This window comes from Furipterus horrens, unplaced genomic scaffold, assembly GCF_987537825.1.
Source record: "Furipterus horrens unplaced genomic scaffold, mFurHor1.1.pri manual_scaffold_5, whole genome shotgun sequence".
Taxonomy (NCBI): Eukaryota; Metazoa; Chordata; class Mammalia; order Chiroptera; family Furipteridae; genus Furipterus; species Furipterus horrens.
The window spans coordinates 119636265-119661908 of NW_028327175.1; the positions used below are offsets into that span (position 1 = coordinate 119636265).

Consider the following 25644-nt stretch of genomic DNA (forward strand, 5'->3'; position numbering starts at 1 on the left):
AAATAAAATAAGAGACTTATTCCTAGAACCTGCACCTCAACTGTGTATCCCAACCTTCAAAAGAAGCAGGGCCTGGTTATCAATGGTGGTATACCCTCCCCTATCAGGGTATCCCCCTGGATCTGCTCCTTAGAGGATAGCAGGCCCAAGTTCTCTGGCCTATGGGAAGAGGGGTTCAGGGCTACCTCTGCCTCTCACTGGCCAGGTGTCCCCAGTAATTGTTTTCACTGTTTTCTCTTTATCAGGCTGCCTTTGCTCCAAGAAATCACCCAGAGAACAGTCTAAGATTTTACACCAGGTTTATTGAGGGAAGAGGGGGAAGAGAAAACTCCCAGACCAATTTGGGAGGCCCACAGAAGCAAGGAAAGGGGGAAAAGAGAAAGGAGAAAAGAAGAGGGAAGGAAGGGGGAGTGGAGACTCCCTGCCTGTGTACCTACAGGCAACATCTCCACACCTTTCAGAACATACGTTTCAGATTAGGGTGAGTTTATACATTCAGCAGGTTATTTACATCTCCCTGCTTTTTCCCCACCAGGCCAGTCAATATATCATGCTAGGTCCATCAACATTTCTTCTGAGAATGAGCAAAGTCCAGTTTTATTTCCTATGGGAGAAACTGGGACCAGGTTAATTTCCATATGGTTAATTTGTATACATCAAAAATCTGGGCAGAAGTCCTGCTGCCACCATGTTCTGACAGGTTTGTACCCCAAGAAATATCATAAGAACCCATTCTGCCTTGCTGGTGAATTTGATGCCACCACGTTCTGTTCTCCCTGACAAGGAGCACCTTCAAATAGCAAAAGGTGCTCCCTCTGCCAGATGGTCTTCCAGCTAGAACGGTCCTGTGGTTTACCTGCCACTGTCTTTGCACCTGCGGAGAAGTGGTCTCTTTTTATAGAATGAAGGGACTTAATAAGGGAGAAGTGAGCATGGTCATCTGGGGCAGAGGGCTCACGTTCAGCACTAATGGCAGTGGGAACTTATTGAGAACAAACGAGGACCTTGCAGGGTTAAGGCGCCCTACCACCAAGGGGCAGACAGCCTCCCTTTGCCCCAACAGGAGATCCACATGCCTGAGAATGGGACGTCAGCATTAGGTAGGAGGCATTTTTCTCAACTCTTCACAGGAAAAAAGACAGGAAAGAAACACACCGCTTACCTCTAAATGATCAGATCACCAATGATTCTTTTCAAGTATTTTCCTTTTCCTTCTAAAAGCTTTTGCTAATTCTAATGAATAGATGTTTTTACAGTAAAAATATTTTTGGAGGAAATGCATTTTCTGGCAGAAGCTCTAGGACCTGTGCTTATATAAATGGGTGGTACCAACACGGTGGGGAGGACCTGCCTATGCTGAGCCAGAGGGCCAACCTACAGCTTTGAGAGCCTTGAACCTCAGGGTACCCACTGGACACAGGCTGGGGCTAGGCAAACAGGCAAGTGGGATAACCCCTAACCCTAGGTCAGGGGATGAGGGGCACACCCCAACAACTGGCCTGTACCCTCACTCTCAAGGGAGCTCTGGAATGCCGACCACCCCCTGGCAGACATCTGTGTGGTATGGGCAGGCTAGCAGGCTGGCATCATTGCTTGGTCACTCCCACCCATGCACAGGAGATGGGGCCATGGGAAGGGAATGCGGACATAGCACAGCTCCCAGAGAAGGGGCCAGTCTTTGCTTCAGCTGCTTTGCTGTGGTGGTTGGTTTTGCAGTTCTCAGCTGGGTGAGAGGCAGGTCCCAGGTATCCAAGAGTGGGCTGCGGGCCAGCCTCTCCTTCAGAATGCCTTCTTTGCCTCAGCTGTCCAGCTCCTGTTAGAAATGCCAGCAGACACCAACGTCACAGAAGACTGAAAGGCACCAAGGCCCATCTCCTACATAGCCTAGGGGGTTGTATCTGCCACCAGGGCAGCATCCACAAGTGGCCTGGAGAGAGCAGTGGGCAGCCAAGCCTTGTGTCCCGCCTGGGGAGCAGACACCAGCAGTCCCTTCTGCCTTCTTCCAGAGCTCCCCTTGATGACTGCTCCTCACACTAGTGACTAGTTTACCAGCCCAGTAACTGCTCAACTGCCTGGTAACCCACGGGCAGTCAGAATGTGTCTGACAGCAACCAAACCACAGAGAGCCTCAGAAGACAGGCTTCTCAGCATCACCTGGGCCCACAAACCCATCTCCAGGGAGGATGGCAGGAATGAGGGGAATCATTGCAGAAGCCTGCTCCAAACTTGGCTTCACAGTATCACTGAACTATCAACTCCTTGGGTGTCCCCTCACATACATGCCTCCTCAGATGGGACAGGAGACAGCCAAAGTCCTAGAGCATTCCACCACTACCCTATGTTGGAGACCCAAGAAGTTCAGAGGGCAGAAGGATTCAGAGGCACAGGCAAGGCCTCAGCCTTCCTCAGAGGAAGCTGTTGCTCAGAGAACCAGGATGAGTGGGCCTCATGTAGCAGCCACACCATGGGGATTGGAGGGGAGGAAGGGAAGGCAGCAAGCAATGGCACCCTCCCCCTGTTCCCATGGGCTCAGCCAGCCCTCAGGCCACCTGAGAGGGTCACCCAGGGGAGCTCCCAAAGAGAGAGAAGGTCCTATCTATTACAGGCAAACCATGCCCATTCTGGTTTGCATGCGTCCCTGAGGTCCAGAGTGCAGCTTTATTGGGCTGGGTCCCCTTCCAGCACTACCCAAGAAGACCCCTTCCCAGCCTTGTCCTACATATGGCCTGGTCTGTTGAGGTAGTGGAAGCCCAAAAGTGCAGAAGAACATGTTTAGAAATATGCCCAAAGAATGGAAGGGAAATGAATCATGGCCCAGATACTGACCATCAGCCCACCAGGTGGAGTTTTGGGAAGGGTGCCATGGACACGAGTGACACCCCCACCCCCCAAGGTGTGAGTGGCACATCACCTAGAGCTTAGCAGAGAAGGATGCAAAATCCACCAGCAACTTCATGTCATTAGGGAGGGTCAGCCAAGCTCCGCCGTCAACCACCAGCACAGCCCCCGTCACATAGGATGCCAAAGGGCTGGCCAGGTAGAGAACACTGTGGGCGATCTCTGTCTTGTTCCCCAGCCTCTGCAGAGGGATGGCCAGGACCTTGCTGGTTTGGGAACCACCTGGGAGGTCAACCCTCATGAGTCCCAGGAACCCAGGGCCCTCCACCCTCCCCTGCCCAGCTCTCCCTAAACCACATCTGAGAATGTGGTGGGCACTATTAGAATCATCCTGGTGGACAGAACAGACCAGGTACCAAGTAACATTGCCACAGAATCGGCATAGGGCTTTTCCATGTAGACCCTGCCAAGGTTCTAGAAGCTTCAATGGGAATCCACTTTGTGTCTGACTCTCACTCACATCAAGGCCAGCAGTCCTGTGGCCTCTACCTCACAAGTCTGGCTGATCATCAGTCCATTTCAGCTATGTGCTAACCACAAAGGGCCCTGACCTGACTTGAGGACAAACTCTTTCCCAGCCTCAGGGAGCCATGAAGACTTGGCACTTGTCCCAGGCTTGTCCCAGCTAGGTGGGAGGGGAGCCCGTGGGGGCACTGTGGGGCCTGGGCCTAAGGGTGCATCCCAAGGGACCTGGGCTCCCCAAGAGCCTTACCTAGCCGTCGTAACCCCTCTGTGCCACTGATAGGGCCGGGGGCAAGGCTGTTGACTCGGATGTTCTGGGGACCCCACTCCACAGCCAAGTGCCGTGTCATTGCATCTGCAAGGAAGAAAGGCAAGCATGAGGGGGAATGCAGGGTTGCTCAGCCTTTGGGGGTAGCCTAGGTGGAAGTAGGGACTCGGGTCCAGTGCTGGACCTCTCCACTGCCCACTCAGACACTACTGGCTTCCAGGGATGAGCTGGAGAGTGTCCCTAAGGAATCCAGAAGAGGACCAGATGGGGTGCCATACCCACGGCTGCTTTGGCAGAGCCTGCATGCACCTGGAGCACCTGCCCGCGAGTACCCAAGGTTGCTGTGATGTTCACAATTACTCCTCCATGATCCTGCAACACATGACAGAAGGGGGCGGTGCCAGTGAGCAGGATGCCAGGAGAGAGGAGGCCCCAGCCAAGAGAACACTCACCCGGAAGAACTTATTGTAGAGCACATGAGACACATTGAATGTGCCCAAGGTGTCGATGTCCATCACGGCCTTGAAGGCATTGAAGGACAACGCACTGGCTGGGCACAGGAAGTTACCAGCTGCACCTGCACAGTGGAAGGAGACATGGATGGTGCTAGAGCACTGGGCAGTTAGAGCAAACAGACCTCAGGGTGGTCCAAGGTGGACAGGGAAGAAGGCTTGAGAGTGCCCCTGACATTGTTTCAGCTGAGTTCACACTGCAATGACCTGGAAGGAACACAGTTGGGGCGACGCAGTGGCCTGGAGCCCAGGGAAAAAGTTCTGGGATCTCCAAGTGGGAAGGTCTGGTATTGCTGGCTCATCAGAAAACCCCTGGCCTCTCTCAAAGTGACTCACAGTTTATGAGAATGTCAATTTTCCCAAATTCCTTCAATGCCTGGTCCACGGCAGTCATGATGGCTGGAGGAGCTCGGACATCCAGAGATAAAGGGAGACACCGCTGGCCAGTGGCAGTAGACAGCTTTTTGGCAGCCTGCAAGCCAGATAGGAAGAGAGAGAAGAGGTGGGCAGTAGCCAATTGGCCTCAGCCTGGAGGGAACAGCCCTTCAGAATCTGAGGAGGGCCCTGGCTGGGCAGCTCAGTTGAATTGGTTAGAGCATCATACTGACATGCCAAGGTTGTGGGTTCAATCTCTGGTCAGGGCACATACAAGAAGCAACCAAAAGATGCATAAATAAGCAGAACAATAAATTGATGTTCTCTCTCTCAAAAAAAGAAAAAAGAATCCAACGAGGATGTGTCCAGGTTCTGCTAGGAAGCCAGGGTTTGTTGCTGGATTCCAATCTTGAGAGGTGCAGCTCACAGGCAGTGATTCCCTGGGTACACCACCCCGGTGGACATTTCTAAGACATTCAACACTCTCTCCTCCACCACCTGCCCCAGTTTCCTCCCTCCACATCACCTTCCAGGCCACTCTAGCTGACTTCCAGTCCCTGTCCAGAGACCCACTGTGGCAGTGGTGAGACTCTCCTCCTGGGTGGGTGGGACATGTGGACCACTACTATCACCCAGGTGAGCTCAGAGATTTCTCTTGGTGGCAGTATCACTCAACATGAGGGTCCCTCACAGGACACAGTAAGTAGATTTTTTTTTAAATCCAGAGGTGTCCCTGGTAGGCAACTTCCACTAAAGCTCAAAATTTGGATGAGGAACAGCTTTTGGTGTCAACATCCTCTGGGCCTCTCGACCTTCCAGGCCCAAGCTCTTGGTCTCCAAAGCCACTCATGGATGGGGTGGGCACAGGAGGGACCCCCTCACCATCAACACTCTTGGAAAGCTTCTGCTGGCGATGACTGTGTGGCAGCCGTGCCTGCAAAACCAGAGGGTAGGAGTAAGGGTGGCAAAGTGCAAGGGACACACCGAGGTGGGCTCCTCCCTGAGCTCTAAGCAGACCTCCCTTCCCCCAAGGGTCTCTCAGGCTGAAGCACCAGCCCAGGACAGAAAGTACAGCTGGCAGAGGACACAGGGGTCTGAGCAGGGCTGAACCACTGTGGTGGGATTTCAGGTGAGTGCCATCAGTCCCACCCCCAGGGTTTCTGGGCTGGCCTCTCTGGTACTGGGGCCTGCCCCAAAGTGATGCAGGCCCTGCCCCAAACACCATGTGCACAGCACCAAAGCAGCTATGAGCATCAGATTGGGGCCCCAGCATCTGCGTGGGGGCTGGTGGGTCCCCAGCCAAGCCACACATGCCCCTGTCTTCTCTCCCTGTGATGTTGGAGAGGACAGAGAGCCCTGATGCCAGGGGCACCTGTCCTGCCTCACCTCCTGACAAACTCAGCCTCACAGTGGTAGCAGTAACAATAGCAGCTATCACCTGCTAAACAGGTTGTACTTGCTCCTCAAAATGACCCCAACCAGCTAGCCATGCTCTGTTCAGAGCAGCAGTATGCCCAAAACCACCAGATTGGAAAGCTGGTTCACCCAAAAATAATGAATCCCAAAATCTTGTCCAGTGGGACTCGCCTCCTCTCTGGTATGAAAGGTAGGGGTCCAGGAAAAACTGGGGAGGGTCCCTGGGATATCAACAGGCTTCCTCTCCCACAACCCTAGCCTAGCTCTGGGCCTCTGCTGTGGGAGTGACAAGTAGCTGACCTGGGCCTGAGGCCACAGAATTTGTCTCAAGAGACACTGTGCTCTGCCTCCAACTGGGTCCTCCATGACCCTGGCTAAGCGAGGCCCCAGGAGGCTCTACAATAGAGTTACCTCAACCTGTTGAATGCCTCCCTCTTTGTCTAAATGAGGGTGGTGGTACCAGAACCACACAGTCTCCACTAACCTCTAGGAGAGGACCCTGGAATCCTGCTTCCCCTAGGGCAGCACTAGACCCCTTTCAGATGCTCTCCAATAGCTCATTGCCTAGAGGAGTTCCCACACCCACCAGCATATTGCCCAGGAGTCAGTTGTGGGGTGATGGGCACAGAGCAAAGAAAGCAGTGCTCACCGCATAAAAATTTCAGCAATCCGGAACCCTATTCCAGAGCCACCGCCTGTGATGAAGGCGACTTTGTCCCTGGGGAAAGAAAATAAGAGGTTCTTTAAAGATATCCCTGTTAACTGGGGAGTAGGGGAAGGCGGCGGTTCTGGAAGGACTTTGACCCTATGAACTGCGCAATACTATCAAATTTAACACTGTTGACAAGGAACGTGAACGATTTTTTCTAAGAAAATGAAACGCTGAAACCTACATCTCTAGGCTTTCTGGGTCTTTGGGAAATCCTATTTCAGTCTAAAATTCTCTATTCATAAAGTTATCAATTAAGTGAGTAATGTTTCAAAACCCACAAACCTTGTTCTGCCTGCCCCTCACTTCCACCCTCCCAGAATACCATTAGGAATTACCAGCATTGGCCAAGACGAACAACGTGCTCTCAACAAGGCAAAGATCAAAATACAGTACTAGGACGCGCCGAGCCCCGGGTCCCACTACCCGGGCGCCGCCAGTCCCCAGTCCCGCTCCCCGGCACCCCCAGTTTCTGACATCGCTCCCCGCGATGCCCGGAAGGCAGGCCCGGACTCCGCCCTCACCTGAGCAGGTCCGGGCAAAAGAGGTGGCGGTACTCTGGGAGACAGTCGTCCTCACCGACATCGGGCGGCGGCTGGGTCATGGCGCTCGGTACAAATCCGCGGCAGCGAGGACAGCAGGACTTGCTTCAGATCAGAGTTCCAGCCTACGCCACCAGCACAAGCGCCGCTCTAGTAAGGTCACCTCTGGGCACGCGCCGGGCCCAGTTTACAGAGCCGGCCGCTTCGCCACCACCCCTCCCACAGAGGTTCTAGCTCCTCCCAGGACGCCCGTCTCTCAGCCGCTTCTACCCAGCTCCCAGGACGCCCCACCCCGCTAACCCCGCCCACAGCTGCCTTATAGTTTCTTCCAGGATGTCCCGCCCACTGTGGTCGCACGGACTGCTGAGACTGGGGGCTGGCTGGTCTGTCCCAGCACCGCGGCGGGCGCAAGCGCAGTTCTGCAGGAGGATTTCCATGGCTGCCGGGTGCGCGGTCTTCCGAACTGTCCAGAAGGATAAGTCCCTTCGCACAAGATTGGGTGTCAGTACCGTGGCTGGAACCAGCTGGACACAGCGGACACTTGGTTCCCGGGTTAAGGTCAGGCAAGCGGCGGGCCCAGGACCCCTGGGTTTTCCACCCCACCTCTGGCCCTGGTGCCTGGACAGGTGTGGCTCGGTTGGGCGGTGTCAGCAAAGCAAAAGGTCAGTGGTTGGATTTCCATCAGTGAGCGTGCGGAGGCAGCCTATATTTGTTTCTCTCCCTTTCTCCCTCCCTTCCCCTCTCTCTAAAAATAAATAAATAAAATCTTTAAAATATGAATATGTACTTATACAATGAAAAGATTTTTAAAAGAAGGAAAAATAAAAATAAAACGAGGACCAAATGTGCAATGTCTAGTACCTATCACAAGTGAGCAGGGACCCCTGGCAACCAGGAGTGAGGCGTGAGATATAGTGTCAACACGAAAACAAGTGGACACCAGGCATCCACAGGAAGACATGAAGAGGGGAGGAGGCCGTAGTTTCTAGGCTTTTTGCCCTGAGGGTGGTCTCAGCTACCACCTCCCCAGCCACTCCTTTGTGCCACCCTCCAGTCCTGCCCAAGGCAGGAGGCTCCTCCAGCAGAATCAGACCAAATGGGGGTTGGGAAAGCACCAGCTTCAAGGCCCAGATAGGATTCTCCTAAATTTCAGGTTGGAGGTCTCTGGACCTTGCCTGAGCCATACATTCAACAGTTATTGATCCCCTGCTGGGTTATGAGATGGTAAGCTTCATCTCTACTCTTAAACTGCTTACAACTTTGCATAAAGGCCTCATTTGTACCTAGCCGTAATAAGCACTCCATCCCCATGCACAGTGCAATGAATTTTAATGTCTCCCCTTTTGGGAAGGGGAGGTTAAACTACCCATTTTTTGAGACACCCCGAAGGTGGTCCGCCATTTTGGTATGGAAAGGATTTGATCCAATCTCTTGCTGGCTTAGAATACAAAAGGCACATAAAGTTGGCTCAGCTGTTCTGGGCTGGGGCGAAAGGTGACCAGGGAAGTGGTCTGGGACAGATGAGCAGAGCACAGGGGTGGGCTCAAGTTCTTGTGGACAGAGGTAGTTGGTTCTGGGTGGATGCTGGGGCAAGGAAGGGTAGCCTTGAGGCTCAGGCTGGGTAGAGGCTGCTGCGGTGGCCTTCATCTGCCCAGTCCACCAGCTCATTGCTCTGGAACCATAGCTGGATCTCCCTTTGGGCCTCCTCCACAGAGTCGCTGGCATGGATGACATTCCTGTGCCAGGTGATAGGTAGCAGAGGTAAGGCACAGGCTTCAATATGCACCTTGGGGGTTCTGGGAACAGCCTGCAGATTCCCTACTGTCCAGAGGACTAAGCTGAGCAATTATGCAGAGGGGAAAGGTAGAAGAGGGGAGCTAGGAAACTGGGTTCCAGCCTGGCCTTGACCTATTACCCACAACCTCACAGACCAACCCAGACTGTTACTGGGAGCCTCATTTTCCCACCAGTCCTCCCTCGGGGTATCAGGCAAGATACAGAGTCAGATAACAGACAATGGGCAAGAGTACCTACACAACACACGGGGAATGGTTTATCTCCCTGAAACTAGCAAATAGATTGATGTCCCACCATCACAAGTCTCTTCTGGCCCTGGCTGGCAGTGGATTGAGTGCTGGCCTGAGAGCCAAAGGGTTGGTGGTTCGATTCCCAGTCAAGGCATATGCCTGGGTTACAGGCCAGGTCCCCAGTTGGGGGCACACGAAAGGGAACCACTCATTGATGTTTCTCTCCTCTCTTTCTCCCTCCCTTCCCCTCTCTAAAAATAAATTAAATCTTAAAAAAACAAACAACAACAACAAAAGTCTCATCCAGCAAGACAATGAGCTTGTGGCTGAATGTGTCAGGGCCCACCTGCTAATGTGGAAGCTGAAGTCTCCTCGAATGGTGCCAGGAGCAGCCTCAGCTGAGTCAGTGTGTCCTATCATGGCCCTTGAGGTACAAACCACATTGGGGCCTTCCCAGACCTGCAGCACAGAGATAAAGGTTGGGAAAAGTGGGGATCACCAAGGGCTCAGCAGCTGTGGGCTCAGTCAAGGGCCCTCCACCCCTTCTACCAGGGCATACCATGGCCACCACAGGGCCGGAGCTCATGTAGTTGATGAGGGCTGGGTAGAAGGGCTTCCTCTGAAGGTCGTGATAGTGTTCAACAAGAACACTCTCTGGCACCTGGGTAGTGTTAGGGGAAGGAATGAGAGGAGCCCCTGGAGAGGCAACCCCACTGGGCACTGGGACAATGACTTTGCAGATAACACCTACATGGGCTGGTATGCCAACCACAGCAGTGAAGGACTGATATCACCTCTCCATCCCTCCCTTTCTACTTCTAACAAAAGGACACTCCTCCTGAAGCAGAGCTAAGACATGAGGGCTCAGGTCCTGAGCTCTGTGAGAAGCCCTACCCTACTGCCCTGAGGGACACCCACAGGCTGAAAGTCCTGTTACCTGAAGCATCTTCATCCCCACCAGCTTGAAGCCCCTCCTCTCAAAACGCCGGATCACATCCCCAACAAGCCGCCGCTGCACCCCATCTGGCTTCACGGCCACCAGGGTCTGCTCCCGGGTCCAGGAGGGCCCTCCTTTAGAAGAGGAGGGGTCAGGGATGCTGCCTCATCCTTTCACATCTCCAGACCTGTGTACCCCTGCCAGGACCCAGATGTCATCTGGGCTTCACCAGAGCAGCTCTGGAGGGGAGAAGTGAGGTGCCCACAGCCAGGGACTGCCCAGTACAGTGCTGCCTGTCAGGGACAACCAGGGTACTGGTTTCCTGGGGGCTTCCAACCTGTTGGAGGGGCCATGGCTCCTCCGAGGCAGTAGCAGAAGCTTCTAATGATGAAACTGGTGTCCCCTGAGAAGGCATCTTAGAGAGCCAGGAGGCCCAGAGATGCCACACTAGAAAGAAAGCATGACTCTTGGCTTCACTTTTGATTCCTGTCCTTGGGGGTGATGGCACAGACACTGTCTGAACCTCTACCTGCCACATCACCAGGGACTAGAAGCCCATCTTCTGGATCTAAGGTGAACAAATAGCAGGGAGCCAGGGAGAAGTGCAGTATACTCTCCCTATCAGGTAGGCCATAGACACCAGGATAAACGGGACCTGGGGGCTGAGAAGGAAGGCAAAGGGGTTCCTGTCTGCAGGTGAGGGAACCTAAGGGCTTCTCTTCTTACATCTATTGGCCAGGCAGGAACTCTGTACTGCTGTGGAATTTCAATGTGGGCAGCTTCCAGACCCAAGGAGAAGCACTGAGCCTGGCCCCCACACAGCCAAGGAGACCTGAGGCTGCATCACCCTCAAACAGCCCCAGGCCACTTCTGAAGTTACTCAAACCCTCACAGTGGGATCCAGGGTCAAATTTTGAATAGAGCCCAGACTGTGGATGTCCTGCAAAGTAAGTCCTTTAAAGACAGAAGTGGTGGAGAAAGGAGAGTGGGGTTGAGGCCCGCCAGGGTCCCTGGGGGCATCTGGAGCTGCAATTCCTCATCCGCAGGAGGAGAATTAATCAAAAGCTGTGCTGTGGGTGACTATCACATCCCCTCAGGGCTGAATGAGGCCCAGTGGGGGAAGAGCCCCTGGCTCTTTTGTTCCCTCCAAACCCAGTGCCTAAGGGCCCACTGTCTAGCCTGGCCTTGAAAGATGGCAGTTCACTCTTCCCAGCGTTTGGAACACCATGACATCTGGCTTTCAGCTCGGGTGGAGGACCGGTTACAGATACGGGCCCCAGGGCCCCAAATAAGTAGCAGCCAGGATGACTTAAGAACTGGAGAAAACGCCCCAAAGACAGCGGTTGTGTGGGAGGGGTTTTCATTTGCTGAGAATTGACTTCCCCACTCAGGAGCCCCAGGTCAGCTAGGACCCTCCTTATCACCCGATGTGGCCACTGGGCCTCTTGCTTCCTCTTGCTCCGGAGCTCCTGGGCTCCTGTGCCCCGAAGCAACTGGGGGAGAAAGCTTGGCGGCTTGGAGGGCAATGAAAGGTGGTGGGTTGGGGCGTGCCCCACCTCTCCGACCCGCCGTGCCCCAAGGCTTCCCCGCTAGTCAGGCCGGCTACACTACGGAGCGCTGGCCCTCTCTCCCACCCTCGCCCGAGGCTGCACTTGTGCCAACCAAGGCTGGGAAGCGCCTCTCACTGGCCCCCTCCTCCGACTTACCCGAGCTGGGGCGCACTAGCAGACTGGGGACCCGGGCGCGGAAGCTGCACGACAGCCCCCGCAGCACTGCGTGCCCTAAGAGACGGTTTATGGCGCGCATCCCGCAGGCGCTGGCTGAACGCTGGAGGAGCCAGCGGGACTATAAAGCTCCGAGGGAGGGAAGAAAGGGAGGAGGGGCAGAGGGACGGGAAAAGTAAAAGTGGAGGGACGGAGGAAGAGATGGAGGGGGTAAAGGGAGGGAGGCTGGGCGGACGGTGGGAGGTGGTGGCCTCCACCCCATCTACTCCCCGCCCCTTCCCCTTCCCGACTCCACCTCCAACCCACCGCCGGCAGCCCTACCCCAACTGTTCTACACTTGCAGGGCTCAGGGAAAAGTATGTCAATTTCCGTTAAAATCAGAAGAAGAAAAAATATAATAATATAAACCTAGCATGGATTATATTCGTCTTCATACCAGTGGAGTCGTTAAATATTGACAAAAAGCTGTATATATTTAATGTATACGACTTGATGAGTTTGGAGATAAATATATAATTGTAAAACAATCACGACAGTATATGCCATAAACATATCTATCATCTCCAAAAGTTTTCTCCCACCCTCTTTATTATTATTGTGTCTCTTTGTTAAGACAATATAAGATTCATCTTGTTAGCATTTTTTGTCATTCAGATTGGCTGGCCACACCCTCTTGGTTTTCTTTTATTTAAAAATGTTTTCATTCTTCAATTTTTTTTAAATTGATATTTTAGAGAGAGAGAAAAAGAAAGAGAGACATCGATTTGTTGTTCCACTTCTTTATGCCTTCATTTGTTGATTCTTGTATGTGCCCTGGCCCAGGATTGAACACACAACCTTGGTGTACCAGGATGAGGCTCTAACCAACTGAGCTATGTGTCCAGGGCTGTCTTCATTCTTAAAGGATGTTTTCTGCTGGATATAGACTCATGGATTGACAAGTTTTCCCTTAATTCCAGCTCTTTAAAGATGACATTCCACTGTCTTCTGACTTTTATGGTTTCTGATGAGAAGGAATTAAGTCATAAAAATTGTCCCCTTGTCATTTTTCTCTGGATGCTTTTAATCTTTTTAAGTTTGGTTTTCAGTAGTTGATACAGCATGCCTGCATGTGTTTTTCTTTGTATCGATTCTTCTTAGGGTTCACTAAGCTACTTGAATCTGTAAATTAATGTCTTTCACTAAAATTTAGACTATGTGGCCATTATTTCTTCACATATTTTTTCTGCCTCCTCTCTTTCCTGTCCTCTTTGGTTCTAATTTGCGACATGTTAGACCTCTTTTCTCCCCTTCTCAGGTCACTGCACGAAGCCAGGAAGGGTGGGCTGCTTTCTCTACAAGTAGGGGTCCTGGATAGCCTCACCCCCACCTGCCACCCCAGGTCAACTGGTAAGGGGTACCCAAGGAAGCCATCAAATAAGAGCATAACTCTTGAGGCCTCCTGCTCTGGCAACCATCTTCTGCCCCTGTCACCATCTGCCATTACCCCTTGGAAAGGGACCAAGAATTTGCTCCAGTCACCATGCTCTAATGTGGCTGAACCTTATACCCAGTTCAGTGTAGGCCAAGAACACTGAGGGCACCATCTGTTCCCTTTATCTTCTGGTTCACAACTGCCTAATGTCCAGGACAGGAAGCATTCATTCACCCAGATCAACTGGGGGTAAATAAGACCTAAATGCTGAACTTGAAAAAATAAAACAAAACTAACCTTCATTTAAGCATAATTCTACAAGTAACTATTTCCTACTTTTGGTTGGAAAATGACTTTTCATTTTCTCATTAAATTTTGTTTTAATGGGTCTCAAAATTCTGTGACAGATTTTTGGTCTAGTTGTTTCCATTAAAAAGTACAGATATATCCTCTCGGTCCCATATTGAACTCGAGGTGGAAGAGGCGAGTCCGGTCTCAAAATGGAGGGCCATGATCCAAAGGAACCAGAGCAGTTGAGAAAACTGTTTATTGGTGCTTTGAGCTTTGAAACTACAGATGATAGTTTAAGAGAACATTTTGAGAAATGGGGCACACTCACAGATTGTGTGGTGATGAGAGACCCCCAAACAAAACGTTCCCGGGGCTTTGGTTTTGTGACTTACTCTTGTGTTGAAGAGGTGGATGCAGCAATGTGTGCTCGACCACACAAGGTTGATGGGCGTGTAGTGGAACCAAAGAGAGCTGTTTCTAGAGAGGATTCTGTAAAGCCTGGTGCCCATCTAACAGTGAAGAAAATTTTTGTTGGTGGTATTAAAGAAGATACAGAAGAATATAATTTGAGAGACTACTTTGAAAAATATGGCAAGATTGAAACCATAGAAGTTATGGAAGATAGGCAGTGTGGGAAAAAAAGAGGATTTGCTTTTGTAACTTTTGATGATCATGATACAGTTGATAAAATTGTCGTTCAGAAATACCACACTATTAATGGGCATAATTGTGAAGTGAAAAAGGCTCTTTCTAAACAAGAAATGCAGTCTGCTGGATCGCAAAGAGGCCGTGGGGGTGGATCTGGCAGCTTTATGGGTCGTGGAGGAAACTTTGGAGGTGGTGGTGGTAACTTTGGCCGTGGTGGAAACTTTGGTGGAAGAGGAGGCTATGGTGGAGGTGGTAGCAGAGGTAGTTATGGAGGAGGTGATGGTGGATATAATGGATTTGGAGGTGATGGTGGTAACTATGGCGGTGGTCCTGGTTATAGTAGTAGAGGAGGCTATGGTGGTGGTGGACCAGGATACGGAAACCAAGGTGGTGGATATGGCGGTGGTGGAGGAGGAGGAGGATATGATGGTTACAATGAAGGGGGAAATTTTGGTGGTAACTACGGTGGTGGTGGGAACTATAATGATTTTGGAAATTACAGTGGACAACAGCAATCAAATTATGGACCCATGAAAGGTGGGGGCAGTTTCGGTGGAAGAAGCTCGGGCAGCCCATATGGTGGCGGTTATGGATCTGGTGGTGGAAGTGGTGGATATGGTAGCAGAAGGTTCTAAAAACTCAGCAGAAAAGGGCTACAGTTCTTAGCAGGAGAGAGAGCGAGGAGTTGTCAGGAAAGCTGCAGGTTACTTTGAGACAGTCGTCCCAAATGCATTAGAGGAACTGTAAAAATCTGCCACAGAAGGAACGATGATCCATAGTCAGAAAAGTTACTGCAGCTTAAACAGGAAACCCTTCTTGTTCAGGACTGTCATAGCCACAGTTTGCAAAAAGTGCAGCTATTGATTAATGCAATGTAGTGTCAATTAGATGTACATTCCTGAGGTCTTTTATCTGTTGTAGCTTTGTCTTTTTCTTTTTCTTTTCATTACATCAGGTATATTGCCCTGTAAATTGTGGTAGTGGTACCAGGAATAAAAAATTAAGGAATTTTTAACTTTTCAATATTTGTGTAGTTCAGTTTTTCTACATTTTAGTACAGAAAATTTAACAAAACGCTGTTTTGAAGGTGTTTCCTTGTGAGTTAACAAGTAAAGAAGATCATTGTTAATCACTTTTGTATGAATTTTGCTAAAGTTAACTGTAAAGAAACACCTGCTGACTTGCAGTTTAAGGGGAATCTATTCTCCCCGTTTCCAAACCATAAAATGAATGGGCTCTAACATGTGGAGAGAATAGATACTTGTATGTTTGCATTGTGTTTTAGATAAATAGAATTGGGTATTTAAATTAGCATATTTGTGACTTTAATAGAATTAAGATATACCTTCAAATGAAAAAAATCTCAAAATTAAAAAAAAAAAAGTACAGATATACAGCAGAGGGGAAAAAAAAAGTACAGATATTAAAAACTAATAACATAAAAACTGCCACATAAAAAAAAACCCAAATGGTCCACAAAACATTCTCCTTTCCTTCTGAAGGTTTTACTATGCATTGTAATCATTAACCAATCATTGGCTATTGAATTTAAATGGCCAATTGACACAGTTTTGAGACCACTGAAAATGACTTTTTTCTTAAAGTATATATTTTAAATTATACTAGTACACTTGTCCCAAATTTTACCGCTTTGCCCCCCTCTGCCCACTACCTCCCTTCCCTCCAGCAATCCCACCCCTCTTAGTTCATGTCCATGGGTCGTGCATATAAGTTCTTTGGGTTCTCCATTTCCTATATTACTCTTAACATCCCCCTGTCTATTTTGTACCTACCAGTTATGCTTCTTGATCCCTGCTGAAAATGACTTTTCTTTAGGAAATTATAATAACAGATCTTATTTGGACTTAAGAAAAACTTTATTTTGGTAAAATAACATTTCAGAAACCCCACATTGTTCATAAAACTGTTACAGAGAGGGATCCCCCCAAAATCCCCAGAGCCTGTGGGAGCTTTCAAGATGCCTTTGTATATCTATGGCTGGTAGGTAGTGTCTTGGTTATGCAAATGGTTTAGTTCTTTAAAGGCCCCAAGGAAATGGGGAGGTTTAGATCCTAGGATGGTGAGGAAAGAGCATACAGGGCCTGTGCAAGGTTCTGTGAATGGTCAGAACAGGTTACCCTGCCCACTGCATCATGGCTGTGGTGAGAGATTTAAAAATAAGGTGGCGGCCATTTTTGCAGAGAGCAGAGGTAGAGGGAAGGGAAGAGAACCATGGGGTTTTATAAGAGATCCATGCAGCTTTGAAAGGGAAGAGAACCATGTATAATCCAGAGCAACACGGCACATGTTTTCCTAGACTGTGATATGGAGGCTGATGACATTGTACATACCTCAGATCCTGAAGGAGAGAACTGACAGATAAGGGTTGGGGAATTTCTGGGCATATTTTTGGCTTATAGCCTTTTGGGGAGCAAGGGATGTGCTGGGGCCCATGAAGCACTCACTGCCCTCCCCAGGTTGGAATATTGTAAATAAAGACCTGTTTTCCTCAACACCAGTTGTTGGGTTTTACACCAAGGCGCCACATAAAAGACCCCCTTTCGTTCTGTAACAAAACTTTTGGAAAAACTTATTCCTATGAAATCCAGATGTCTGGGCACCCTGGTCTAGTTTATGCTGAGAAATTGGGGCACTGGGACAAAGAGGGAAAGTGACTTTTCTATGCCCACCCCTCCCTGCTGGACCACATTAAGGTTTGACCCAGTTCCTTTCTTCAGGAAACCTGCAGTGGGGTGGGTGACAGGCTACCCCATGTCTATAGATTAGGAGGCCATGAACAGACAGAGACCTGGAGTCCTCACAGAGCCTTGTACACAGGAAGCACCTGGAGGAGCCCAGGTAGGGTTCAACAGCAGCCAGGGTGCCTGAGCACCTCAATCATTTCTGTGTGTGCAGTGCTGAGCACCTGACTACAGCTGCAAGAGAAGTGGTAGGAGATGAGGCTGGGTCCAGGGCAGTGGCACCACATGCCTGTGGTAACCAGCAAGAAAGGAAGGAAGACTTGAGCTAGTGATGAGGCAGGTGGGAGGGGAAGCGCAGTGGAAGGGAATTGGCAGAACTTTTTCCTCTTCCTCCACTGGGTGGGTAGAGAGGCTTATAAGGAAGGCCCTAAAATCCAAGTGCTGTAGCTCTTCCAACAATTATTTGGATAAAATTCAATTATATTCGGTGGGTTTTTTTTTGTTTGTTTTCTTTTGTTAACCTTTGAAATTTTTATTCAAAGGAAATACAATAATACTCATTGTGGTCAGACACAGACTGTGTGGGAGAATATTCATATCCTCCCCGCCTATCCCTATAATAGCACTCCCCTCTGAGTGGGTGGGCAGCATTCCACTTGGTCCATACTCACAGGGCTAGTGAGAGGATCTGAGTGTGTTCCATTCTGAAAATGGGATGTATCCACATTATCCAGCAACTGGATTTTTCTACTTGATTATAAACATTCCTTCGGAAGACCCATAGATTTCTGTAAAACTTGTGTAAAAATCCATCATATATCAATATATCATAATCTACTCACCAGTCCCCCTTACAAAGCTCCCAAGTTTCTGCAACTACAAATGTTATCAGTGGAAATTAGGTTCTTCCACGGGATCACAAGGAAAGCATTCCAAGGACCCACACACAGGAGATTGTGGTGTGGCATGGTTTATTCCTGTGGAGAGTGAAGCTGCCCCCTGGGTTTCCAATGTCCCACTGAAACTGGAAAAGCCGGCATTCCTGCTGCCTGGCACCACCAGACCCAGTAAGGAGAAGCAGGAATTGAATCTTTATGGGTGCTTTATTCAGATGGCTGGCAATCTGAGAAGACGGTTGGTTTGTACCCTAAAAAACTGTCTTACATTTTCTTTCAAGCCAGTCTTTTTTTATAAGGAGGAAAAAAGTGTAGGTAAAGGTTTTGGAATTCAGGAAAGAGGTTAATCAGATAAAAGCTGCAGTCCGGCAATTTCCCTAGAATCCTTTTATCTGTGTCCTGGGCAATTCTTTATCTGTCTCCCGTGTCCTGTGCTTCGGGATGTCTCTTCCTGGAACACAATGGCTCAAACACCATCTCGATGGCTTGCAGTCCTCCTGGGGCACAAAGGTGGAATTGCTTGTGCTCTCCTTGGAGTCAGGGTGGATCATATATCTTCAGTTCCTGAAACAATAGCTTTTTACATCCATTAACTGTCAGAACATGGATGCAGCTAGAATGCACACCTGGACTTTTGGTATATGCTGATCAACCTGGCCCTGGACTTAGCCATTCCCAAAGATATGCTGATGGACTTAGCAGTTCCCAAAAGATGTGTTGATGGACTGAAACCATTCCCAGGGGAAATGGTAATGAACCTAGCCGAATGTGTTAACTAACCTGGTGGTGGTGGGGGGAGCAATCAGATGTAAATAATCCACTGAATATGTTGATAAGCAAACTCACCCTCACCAAAATGTGTGGTTAACAAGTATAAAAAAGGTGCCTGCAAAAGTGTAGGTGGGACTCCTACGGGCCCACGAGGAGGACCGGGAGTCCCCATTCCCCATTCCCTTTCTCCCCATTCCCCTTGCCCCTACAGGCCCTTGAGTTGGTCCGGGAGCTGCCTCTCCCCTTCCCCCCCTTCCCCCTTTCTTTGTTCCCTCAATAAACCAGTTATCTGTTCCCACAGCAGTCTCTAGGCAATTTCTTAGAGCAGGGCTGCCCTGACATTAACTACTAAGCTTTATTAACTATTACTTAAAACTAAAATCTTTCCCCTCTTCGAGTTCTCCCATCACCATCTCCTCTGTCCCACCATGGAAAAAAGTCCAATCTTGTCTTTAGTAGGGCCAGGATGAAGGCCACTGCCCATTTTATGCTCCATATTAAAGTCCAGTCCAGTCCAGCATCTGGCTAGCTTAGTGTGTTTCCAGCTGTAGCCCATTTCAGGCTCCCTCCTGGAGCCTGCCTGTGAAGTTACATGGCTGCTAGGGTCACATGGCCGTGGAGAAAATAGGCAAGTGCAAGTCACAAGCAAGAGAGTCAGTTTCTTTACCCCCCCTGGGATTACATTAGCTTGGGTTTGGGATCAACGGGGTGCTTTTCAAAATAACTAATCAACCTCCCAAACTTTTCAGGGTTTTAAATGGGTTTACACTTCAATGGTCCAGCATCTCCCCCTGTACCCACAATAATCTGGTACTGGATGGGGGAAGGGAGGAATAGTAATTTCTCTTGGCAGAGCAATGCTGTAATCCCCTGAAGTGTGAAGCTTTAGCTTCCTGGCTAGCAAGTAGGCTTATGTTCCCCATTTTATTAAGCTCAGTGTCTAGTTCCCTTCTCAATATCTAGGTAAACACTGACGGTAATACAAACATCTCTGCAGCCAACAGCCTTGTGTCTGTCCTTAGGTTTTTGTGTTTTCTATATTTTAAAGTTGCCACAGTGTAACAGAACCCACGGGTTGTTCAGTTATTAGGGGCCCAATTGCCTGCCGCCAGAAGCATAACTCTCAATACCAGAGTTTGGTGAAAAGCAAAAGAATTGTTTATTTTAATGGTTATATAGATTTAGATTATTCGCGGATTTCTGCTGTTAAGTCTTATATTTTTTTAAACACCCACAAACACATAGTTCTGCCTCCCCCTACCAAACCAGGCTAGTTTTAGAAAAGTCAGAGATACGGTCTTCCTACTTCCCAGACACAGTTCAGCTTTACAGGCAGCTCCCAATCATTTGATCCTGATTGGGGAGGTTTTGCCTGTGTTGTGGTGCCCTCCAGCTCTTAATGCAGAACCACATGGAGTTCCCAGCCTCCTTGTAAACCGCATTGAGCTCTCCCTTTTCTTTCAAAGCTGCATGGTGTTCTCCCCCTAAAATGTCTGTCGCTTATTTTTAAATCCCTGACTGAGTCCTGTGACACAGTGGGCATGGTAACCAGTTCTGACCATTCACAGAACCTAATGCAGGTTATGTGTGCTCTTTCTGTATCATTCCATGGTCCAAAACCCCTCCCATCTTCCTGGGGCCTTGGAAGAACCAAAGTCATTTGTGTAACAAAGACACTAGCCACAGGCATGTGAAGGCATCTTAAAAGCTGCTTCCTTTCCCCATCCCCCAATCCGCAGGCTTTGGGGATTTTTGGAGACCCCATTCTGTAACAGTAACCTTCAAAGTTGGGGAGTTCACATTCCCACCAGCAAAGTGTGAGGCTCTGCATCCTGAGAGAGCTACCTGTGCTGCTCTTAACAAGGTGTCTTGTTTTAATTTGTATTAAAACAAGTGCAATTTAGCAGCATTGCATGTTACATGGCATTTGCATCTTTTCTCATCTTCCTTCATAAACTGCCTTCATATATCCTGTGTCAATTTTTCTTTTGAGTCTTTTTGTTACAGAACCCCTGGGCTGCTCCAGTTGAAAACAAACCCACGGGCTCTTTAGTTAGGGGCCCGATTGCCCGCCGCCAAAATTATAACTCTCAATACCAGAGTTCGGTGAAAAGAAAAAGAATTGTTTATTTAACAGTTATATAGATTTAGATTATTTGCGGATTTCTGTTGTTAAGTCTTATGCTCTTTAAAATACCCACAAACACATATCCTTGCCTCCCCCCCCCTTCCAAACCAGGCTAGTTTTAGGGAAGTCAGAGAAACCGTTTCCCTACTTTCCCAACACAGTTCAGCTTTACCAGCAGCTGCCAATCATTCAATCCTGATTGGGGAGGTCCTTTCTGTGCTGTGGTGCCCTCCAGCTCTCAATGCAGAACCACCTGGATTCTCAGCCTCCTTGCAAAACTGCCTTCTTCTTGCAAACCGTGTGGATCTTCTCTCCTTCTCAAAACTGCATGGCGAGAGCCTCTTAACGCAGCCTGGAGACCCCTTCTCCAAGCCACATGGAGAAGGCCCCTTCACCAAGCCATGTGGAGGGAGCACACACGAGAGAGCGAGAGCGAGAGAGCCTGAGAGCTAGAGTGAGAGCCCGAGTCAGAGCGCGAGAGTCTCAGAGTGAGAGCACGAGCGAGAGCCAGAGAGAGTCCGAGTCCGAGCGCCAGAGCGAGAGCCAGAGTGCCAGTGAGAGCCAGAGCCGGAACGAGAGCTTGAGAGACCCCGCTAAAATGTCTGCAGCTGCTTATATATCCCTGACTGCGTCATCTGATGCAGTGGGAGTTGCAAACAGTTCTGACCATTCACAGGTCCTTACGTAGGCTCTGTGTGCTTTCTCCATACTGTCCCGTGGTTCAAGACTCCTCCCATCTGCCTGAGGCTTTGGATGCATTAAAGCCATTTGCATAAGAAAGACACTAGCCACCAGCCTCAGGCATGTGGAGGCATTCCAAAAGCTGCTTCCTTCTCCCCATCCCCCAGCTGCAAGCTCTGGGGATTTTTGGACTCCTTTGTTTCTGTAACAGTTTCCCCCCTTTCAGACTAAGACCCTTTATAATCTTATAAAGGACAATGGGCGAAGGTCTCATGCTCCTCTAACTGCTTCCTGCTGAACGTGGTCGTCGTCCTACCTACCCTTGGGTCTAGAAATCCCTAATAGGAGTGGGGATGTAGAGGAGGGTGCCCTTCCCACATGGGGAAGAATCTTGCAGAGTCCAGGTCAGTTGGCTATTCCTGGGTAGCAGCATGCTTGGTTTCCAAGGGCTGGTACTGCTGGACAAGCTGGCATTCTTGTCATATTCTGAGGGCAACAGATTTGGCAACAGGGTTAAAAAAACACAATTCAACCTACAACCACTATATACAAAAGGCAGGAGTTAATTTTTCAATGCCCCACGTTAGGAAAAGAAATGGCTTCTTTGGAGGAAGGTGTGCAGGGCATGTCACACCTGTCCAAAGCCCTTTTGCCCACCATACTTAGTTTGGGCTGAGGGGTATAAATTTTGGATTTCCCCCCTCTCAGACCTCTGGGCCCTTTCTGTCCAAGCCATTAGGACAGAAAAGAAACCGGTTTTAAAGTGAAGCCTGCAGACCACCCCATACTTCACCAACGCAGCCACTTAGTTCAGCCAAACCGTTGAGTCTCAGTAGGTGGCAATGCAGATGGGCTTCTTAAGTGAGGCCTATATGTACAGATAATTACTCAGGTAGAGATCATAGGCTTATGCCCTATGAAAACAGAAAGAACATGCATGTTAATTTACACAACACAGTTCACAAACCAGTCTCTTAATCTGAGAGACTGTCTTATTGGGAAACCTCCAGTTGCAAGGCATTTGACATTCTTCTTGCCTGTAAATAAAACATCCTTGATAATGTCACAGACTTGGTTTAACTTTCAAATGAAAAACAAACTTTATAGACAGTTAGCTGCACTGAGCATTGCAATTTTCCTTAAGTCATGATTTTTCTCCTTAAGATCACCCTCCTTGTCAGTAAAGGGACTGCATTAAGTCCAGTTTTAATTTAGCCTATTCATTTGCATAAACACAACAAGAGCAGTGATTGATCACATATGATCTTTAAGTCTACTATGCTGGAACTTACGCAAGGAACCTTCATGTTGACTTTTAGTTTGCCCATTAGGGCACAGAAGCTGAGCCACATACCTGCCATTCAGCCTTGCCTGCAAACACCTGCCTTCCCAAAACCTTTGGGTTTTCCATTGTGCCTTGAGGTTCTTTCTAGCCATCTTTCAGGAAAGCAACCTTCGTTCCTTCCCTGGAAAGACTGCCATGAACCGCACAACCAACCAAGGTGTCAGGCCTTTTTCCTTCTGGGCTTTCCTTAGCTTCAAAAGTCAAGTTCAGTTCCTCAGGGCTTTCTGGTAACAACCAGAGCCTAAGCATGCCTCCTTCAGGCATGTCACTCCAGTCAAAATCTTGGTTAACAATACCTTTATTAACAACTGGTCTTTTTAGTTTTATGCAAAGAAACCTAACGGTAATTACTTACTCCTTTAAATTGCCAAATTCTGGAGGGATCAGGTAGGAGAAAAATACACAGTGTGAAGGAAAATCCTTGTCCTTCTAATATTCCCAAAATTGCATTTTCATGCCTTATACTTTCTTTTGTTCACTTTCCTACATGTGAAGTTTTTTTTTTTTAACTTTCTCTGGGAAACCTCAATTTTCCTTTCAGATTATATGGCCAGTACCAATACAGAGAATTCCAGACCCTTCCTAGGCCTCAGAGAATTCTAGACCTTACATAGGTCTCCAGTGGCTAATGCCAAACCAATACAGGGAATTCCAAATGACCTTTCATAGGTCCCCAATGGCTAAATGCCAACACAGGGAATTCCAAATGACCTTTCATAGGTCCCCAATGGCTAAATGCCAATACAGAGGTACAGTAACCATACAATTAGACCACAAGTAGTTGAGGTTTCCCTTTTCCCAGGTTTAAAAACTTTCACAACCTTTCTATATATTTACCCATTCAGATTTAACCATAACCCATTTCCAATTCTTTTCCACACTGTAAAGGACTCTACCCAAACTCAGTATTTGGCAGCTAAAATTCTCTAGATTTGCAAGCACATGCCTAAAGCAAAAGAAACACTTTTAATCTGTGTTTCAGTTCACTGTCCTTTTTTTCGAAAGAGTAATTTCAAATCTTCTTCCGGAGTGCAGGTCCAACTTTCCCTTTCGGTGTCAGTCACAGCAGCAGGGTCTGTGTCCTCCTCAGGAGGTGCTCGTTTTACCCGTGTGTGGTGTATCCAGGGCTTGATTCCTACCAGCTTCAGCGAAGAATGTGTTGTTAGCAAAACATCATAGGGACCAGTCCATTGTTCAGCCAGCTGCTGTTCAGGACCTTGCGTCTTCCAGGTCTTCAGTAAGACTCTGTCCCCAGGTCCGAATGGGTGCAAGGGTTCTCATTTCTACTTCCCTTCTTACGATCTGGACACTCATTCTTCCAATGGCCCTTCTTTCTGCAATAGGCACACTGGTCCTTGCCCAATGGCTCTTTCCTCCTCTCTTTAGGGTCCTGTTTCTTCCTTTGGCCTCTCCAGCCTGTTTTAAAGAACATCAGGTCCTGTCTTCTCCTTTCTACTCCCCTTGCATGGTAAACTTTAAATGCGATGTCCACTAACTGAGAGGGGCTCATTCCTAATACCCCATCTATACGCTGGAGTTTCCGTCTAATATCTGGGGCACTCTGCCCAATAAATGTCATGTTCACCATTCTTAAGTTCTCTTGTGCCTGTGGATCAACATCAGTGTACTTTCTATAGGCTTGATAGATCCTCTCTAAGAACTCAGAAGGATCCTCATCTGGTTTTTGCTGAATAGTCTGTACCATATTCAGGCTTTTTGGCTTGGGTACCCCTTTTCTAAGTCCTTCCAATATACACTTCCTGTAGTGTTTCAAAGGAACTAGGCCTCCACCATTTGGGTCCCAGTTAGGCTCTGTCCAAGGAATTGCCACAGTTGGGTCGGGGGTCCCATGGGGATCCTCTCCATGGAGACGCTGAACCTCTTCATTAGCCTTACTTGTAACCAGTCGCCTCTCATCCCCAGTTAGAAGAATATTTAGGAGAGCCTGTACATCTGCCCAGTTCGGGTTATGAGTGGCAAAAATGGAGGCAACAAGCTCTGCCATTTTCTGAGGATCTTCCCTATATGAGGGGTTAGAATTCTTCCAATTTAGCAAATCTGAAGTGGAAAACGGAGTATGGGCCCAATAGTAGCCAGAGGGCTGGCCTTGCTGATTTATTCCACCTATTGGGTACTGCCGTAGAGGGAATTGGCTTGCTCCGAATTGGGAGGCCCTCTGACTATACTGAGTTCCTTGGCGGGTTCTGGCGGGGGAGACCCACTCCTCCTCCTGTAAGGGTGGAGTCATTGACTTTGCAGTCACTTCAGAGGCTGGCTCCAAAAAGGGTGGCGCGAGAGAAGTCCCTTGAGTTTGCAAAAGGGTGGGCACCGCAGAAGCCACTTCCATCTCTGGAGGTGGTATGGTGGAAGCAGCCTCCACCTGCAGAGGGTGCTGTGCCGTCGCCACTGGCGTTGCAGGAGCTGCGGCCGCCTGCAGAGGGCGCTGCGCCACAGGAACTGCCACCTCGGAAGCCTGGGCCTCCTGCAGAGGAGGTGGAGCCATTGCTGCGGAAGCTATGGCCTCCTGAACCGCCCCCACCTGTGCCTGGCTTGGTGCCAAATTAGGGCCTTTGTCTCCCGGATTTAGAGAATTAAAGAGGGCTACTTCCTCATTCTCCCTTTCTTCCCGCGTTTGACTCTCAGGAAAAGGCTTTGAGACCTCTTTTTTCCTCTGCACCATTATTTGGGCCTCCATTTCTGCTAAGGTCTTATTATGCAACTCTGCAAATGCATTTAGATAATAAACATCTTCCCAATTTCCTGATTGCAGGCAGTACCTTTTCAATTGCTTAATGACATGATAATTCAGGGTACCATTCACAGGCCACCTTTTCTTACCACCCAGAACATACTCAGGCCAAACAGTATTATAATAATAAATTAATATTTTCTTAGTCA

At 48.9% G+C, this 25644-nt stretch overlaps 2 protein-coding genes and 1 pseudogene across 5 annotated transcripts; 1 reads left to right on the plus strand and 2 right to left on the minus strand.

The window, feature by feature from the left end:
• Window positions 1-282: 282 nt before the first annotated feature.
• DECR2 (2,4-dienoyl-CoA reductase 2) lies at window positions 283-7450 on the minus strand. 3 transcript variants are annotated; one of them, XM_090277378.1, is made up of 9 exons: window positions 7165-7448; window positions 6581-6649; window positions 5398-5449; window positions 4477-4612; window positions 4081-4205; window positions 3907-4000; window positions 3611-3715; window positions 2912-3120; window positions 1749-1813 (listed from the first exon to the last, which is right to left on the minus strand). In XM_090277378.1, exons 1-8 carry the CDS (start codon window positions 7242-7244, stop codon window positions 2912-2914), a joined length of 870 nt encoding a protein of 289 aa, XP_090133504.1. In that variant the 5' UTR covers window positions 7245-7448; the 3' UTR covers window positions 1749-1813. The 3 variants fall into 3 exon arrangements, with proteins under 3 accessions (XP_090133503.1, XP_090133504.1, XP_090133505.1); XM_090277377.1 differs by lacking the exon at window positions 2912-3120 and having other exon boundaries at window positions 283-1813; window positions 7165-7447; XM_090277379.1 differs by lacking the exon at window positions 1749-1813 and having other exon boundaries at window positions 2923-3079; window positions 7165-7450.
• A 1044-nt stretch (window positions 7451-8494) lies between these two features.
• Window positions 8495-12088, minus strand: NME4 (NME/NM23 nucleoside diphosphate kinase 4). 2 transcript variants are annotated; one of them, XM_090277381.1, is made up of 5 exons: window positions 11853-12088; window positions 10147-10280; window positions 9769-9870; window positions 9556-9668; window positions 8495-9020 (listed from the first exon to the last, which is right to left on the minus strand). In XM_090277381.1, exons 1-5 carry the CDS (start codon window positions 11950-11952, stop codon window positions 8795-8797), a joined length of 675 nt encoding a protein of 224 aa, XP_090133507.1. In that variant the 5' UTR covers window positions 11953-12088; the 3' UTR covers window positions 8495-8794. The 2 variants fall into 2 exon arrangements, with proteins under 2 accessions (XP_090133507.1, XP_090133508.1); XM_090277382.1 differs by lacking the exon at window positions 9769-9870 and having other exon boundaries at window positions 8495-8918.
• A 1652-nt stretch (window positions 12089-13740) lies between these two features.
• On the plus strand, window positions 13741-15534 carry LOC150009553 (heterogeneous nuclear ribonucleoprotein A3 pseudogene; annotated as a pseudogene).
• The last annotated feature ends 10110 nt before the right edge of the window (window positions 15535-25644 follow it).

Excerpts from the sequence above, each read along its gene's own strand:
- DECR2 (XM_090277377.1), bottom strand. The coding sequence starts at position 7,244 with ATGACCCAGCCGCCGCCCGATGTCGGTGAGGACGACTGTCTCCCAGAG. Across the intron at positions 6,650-7,164 it reads TTTTGCCCGGACCTGCTCAG|GGACAAAGTCGCCTTCATCA; the intron begins GTGAGGGCGGAG and ends TTCTTTCCCCAG. Across the intron at positions 5,450-6,580 it reads ATTGCTGAAATTTTTATGCG|GCACGGCTGCCACACAGTCA; the intron begins GTGAGCACTGCT and ends CTGGTTTTGCAG.
- NME4 (XM_090277381.1), bottom strand. The coding sequence starts at position 11,952 with ATGCGCGCCATAAACCGTCTCTTAGGGCACGCAGTGCTGCGGGGGCTG. Across the intron at positions 10,281-11,852 it reads GCTAGTGCGCCCCAGCTCGG|GAGGGCCCTCCTGGACCCGG; the intron begins GTAAGTCGGAGG and ends CCTCTTCTAAAG. Across the intron at positions 9,669-9,768 it reads CCGGCCCTGTGGTGGCCATG|GTCTGGGAAGGCCCCAATGT; the intron begins GTATGCCCTGGT and ends TCTGTGCTGCAG.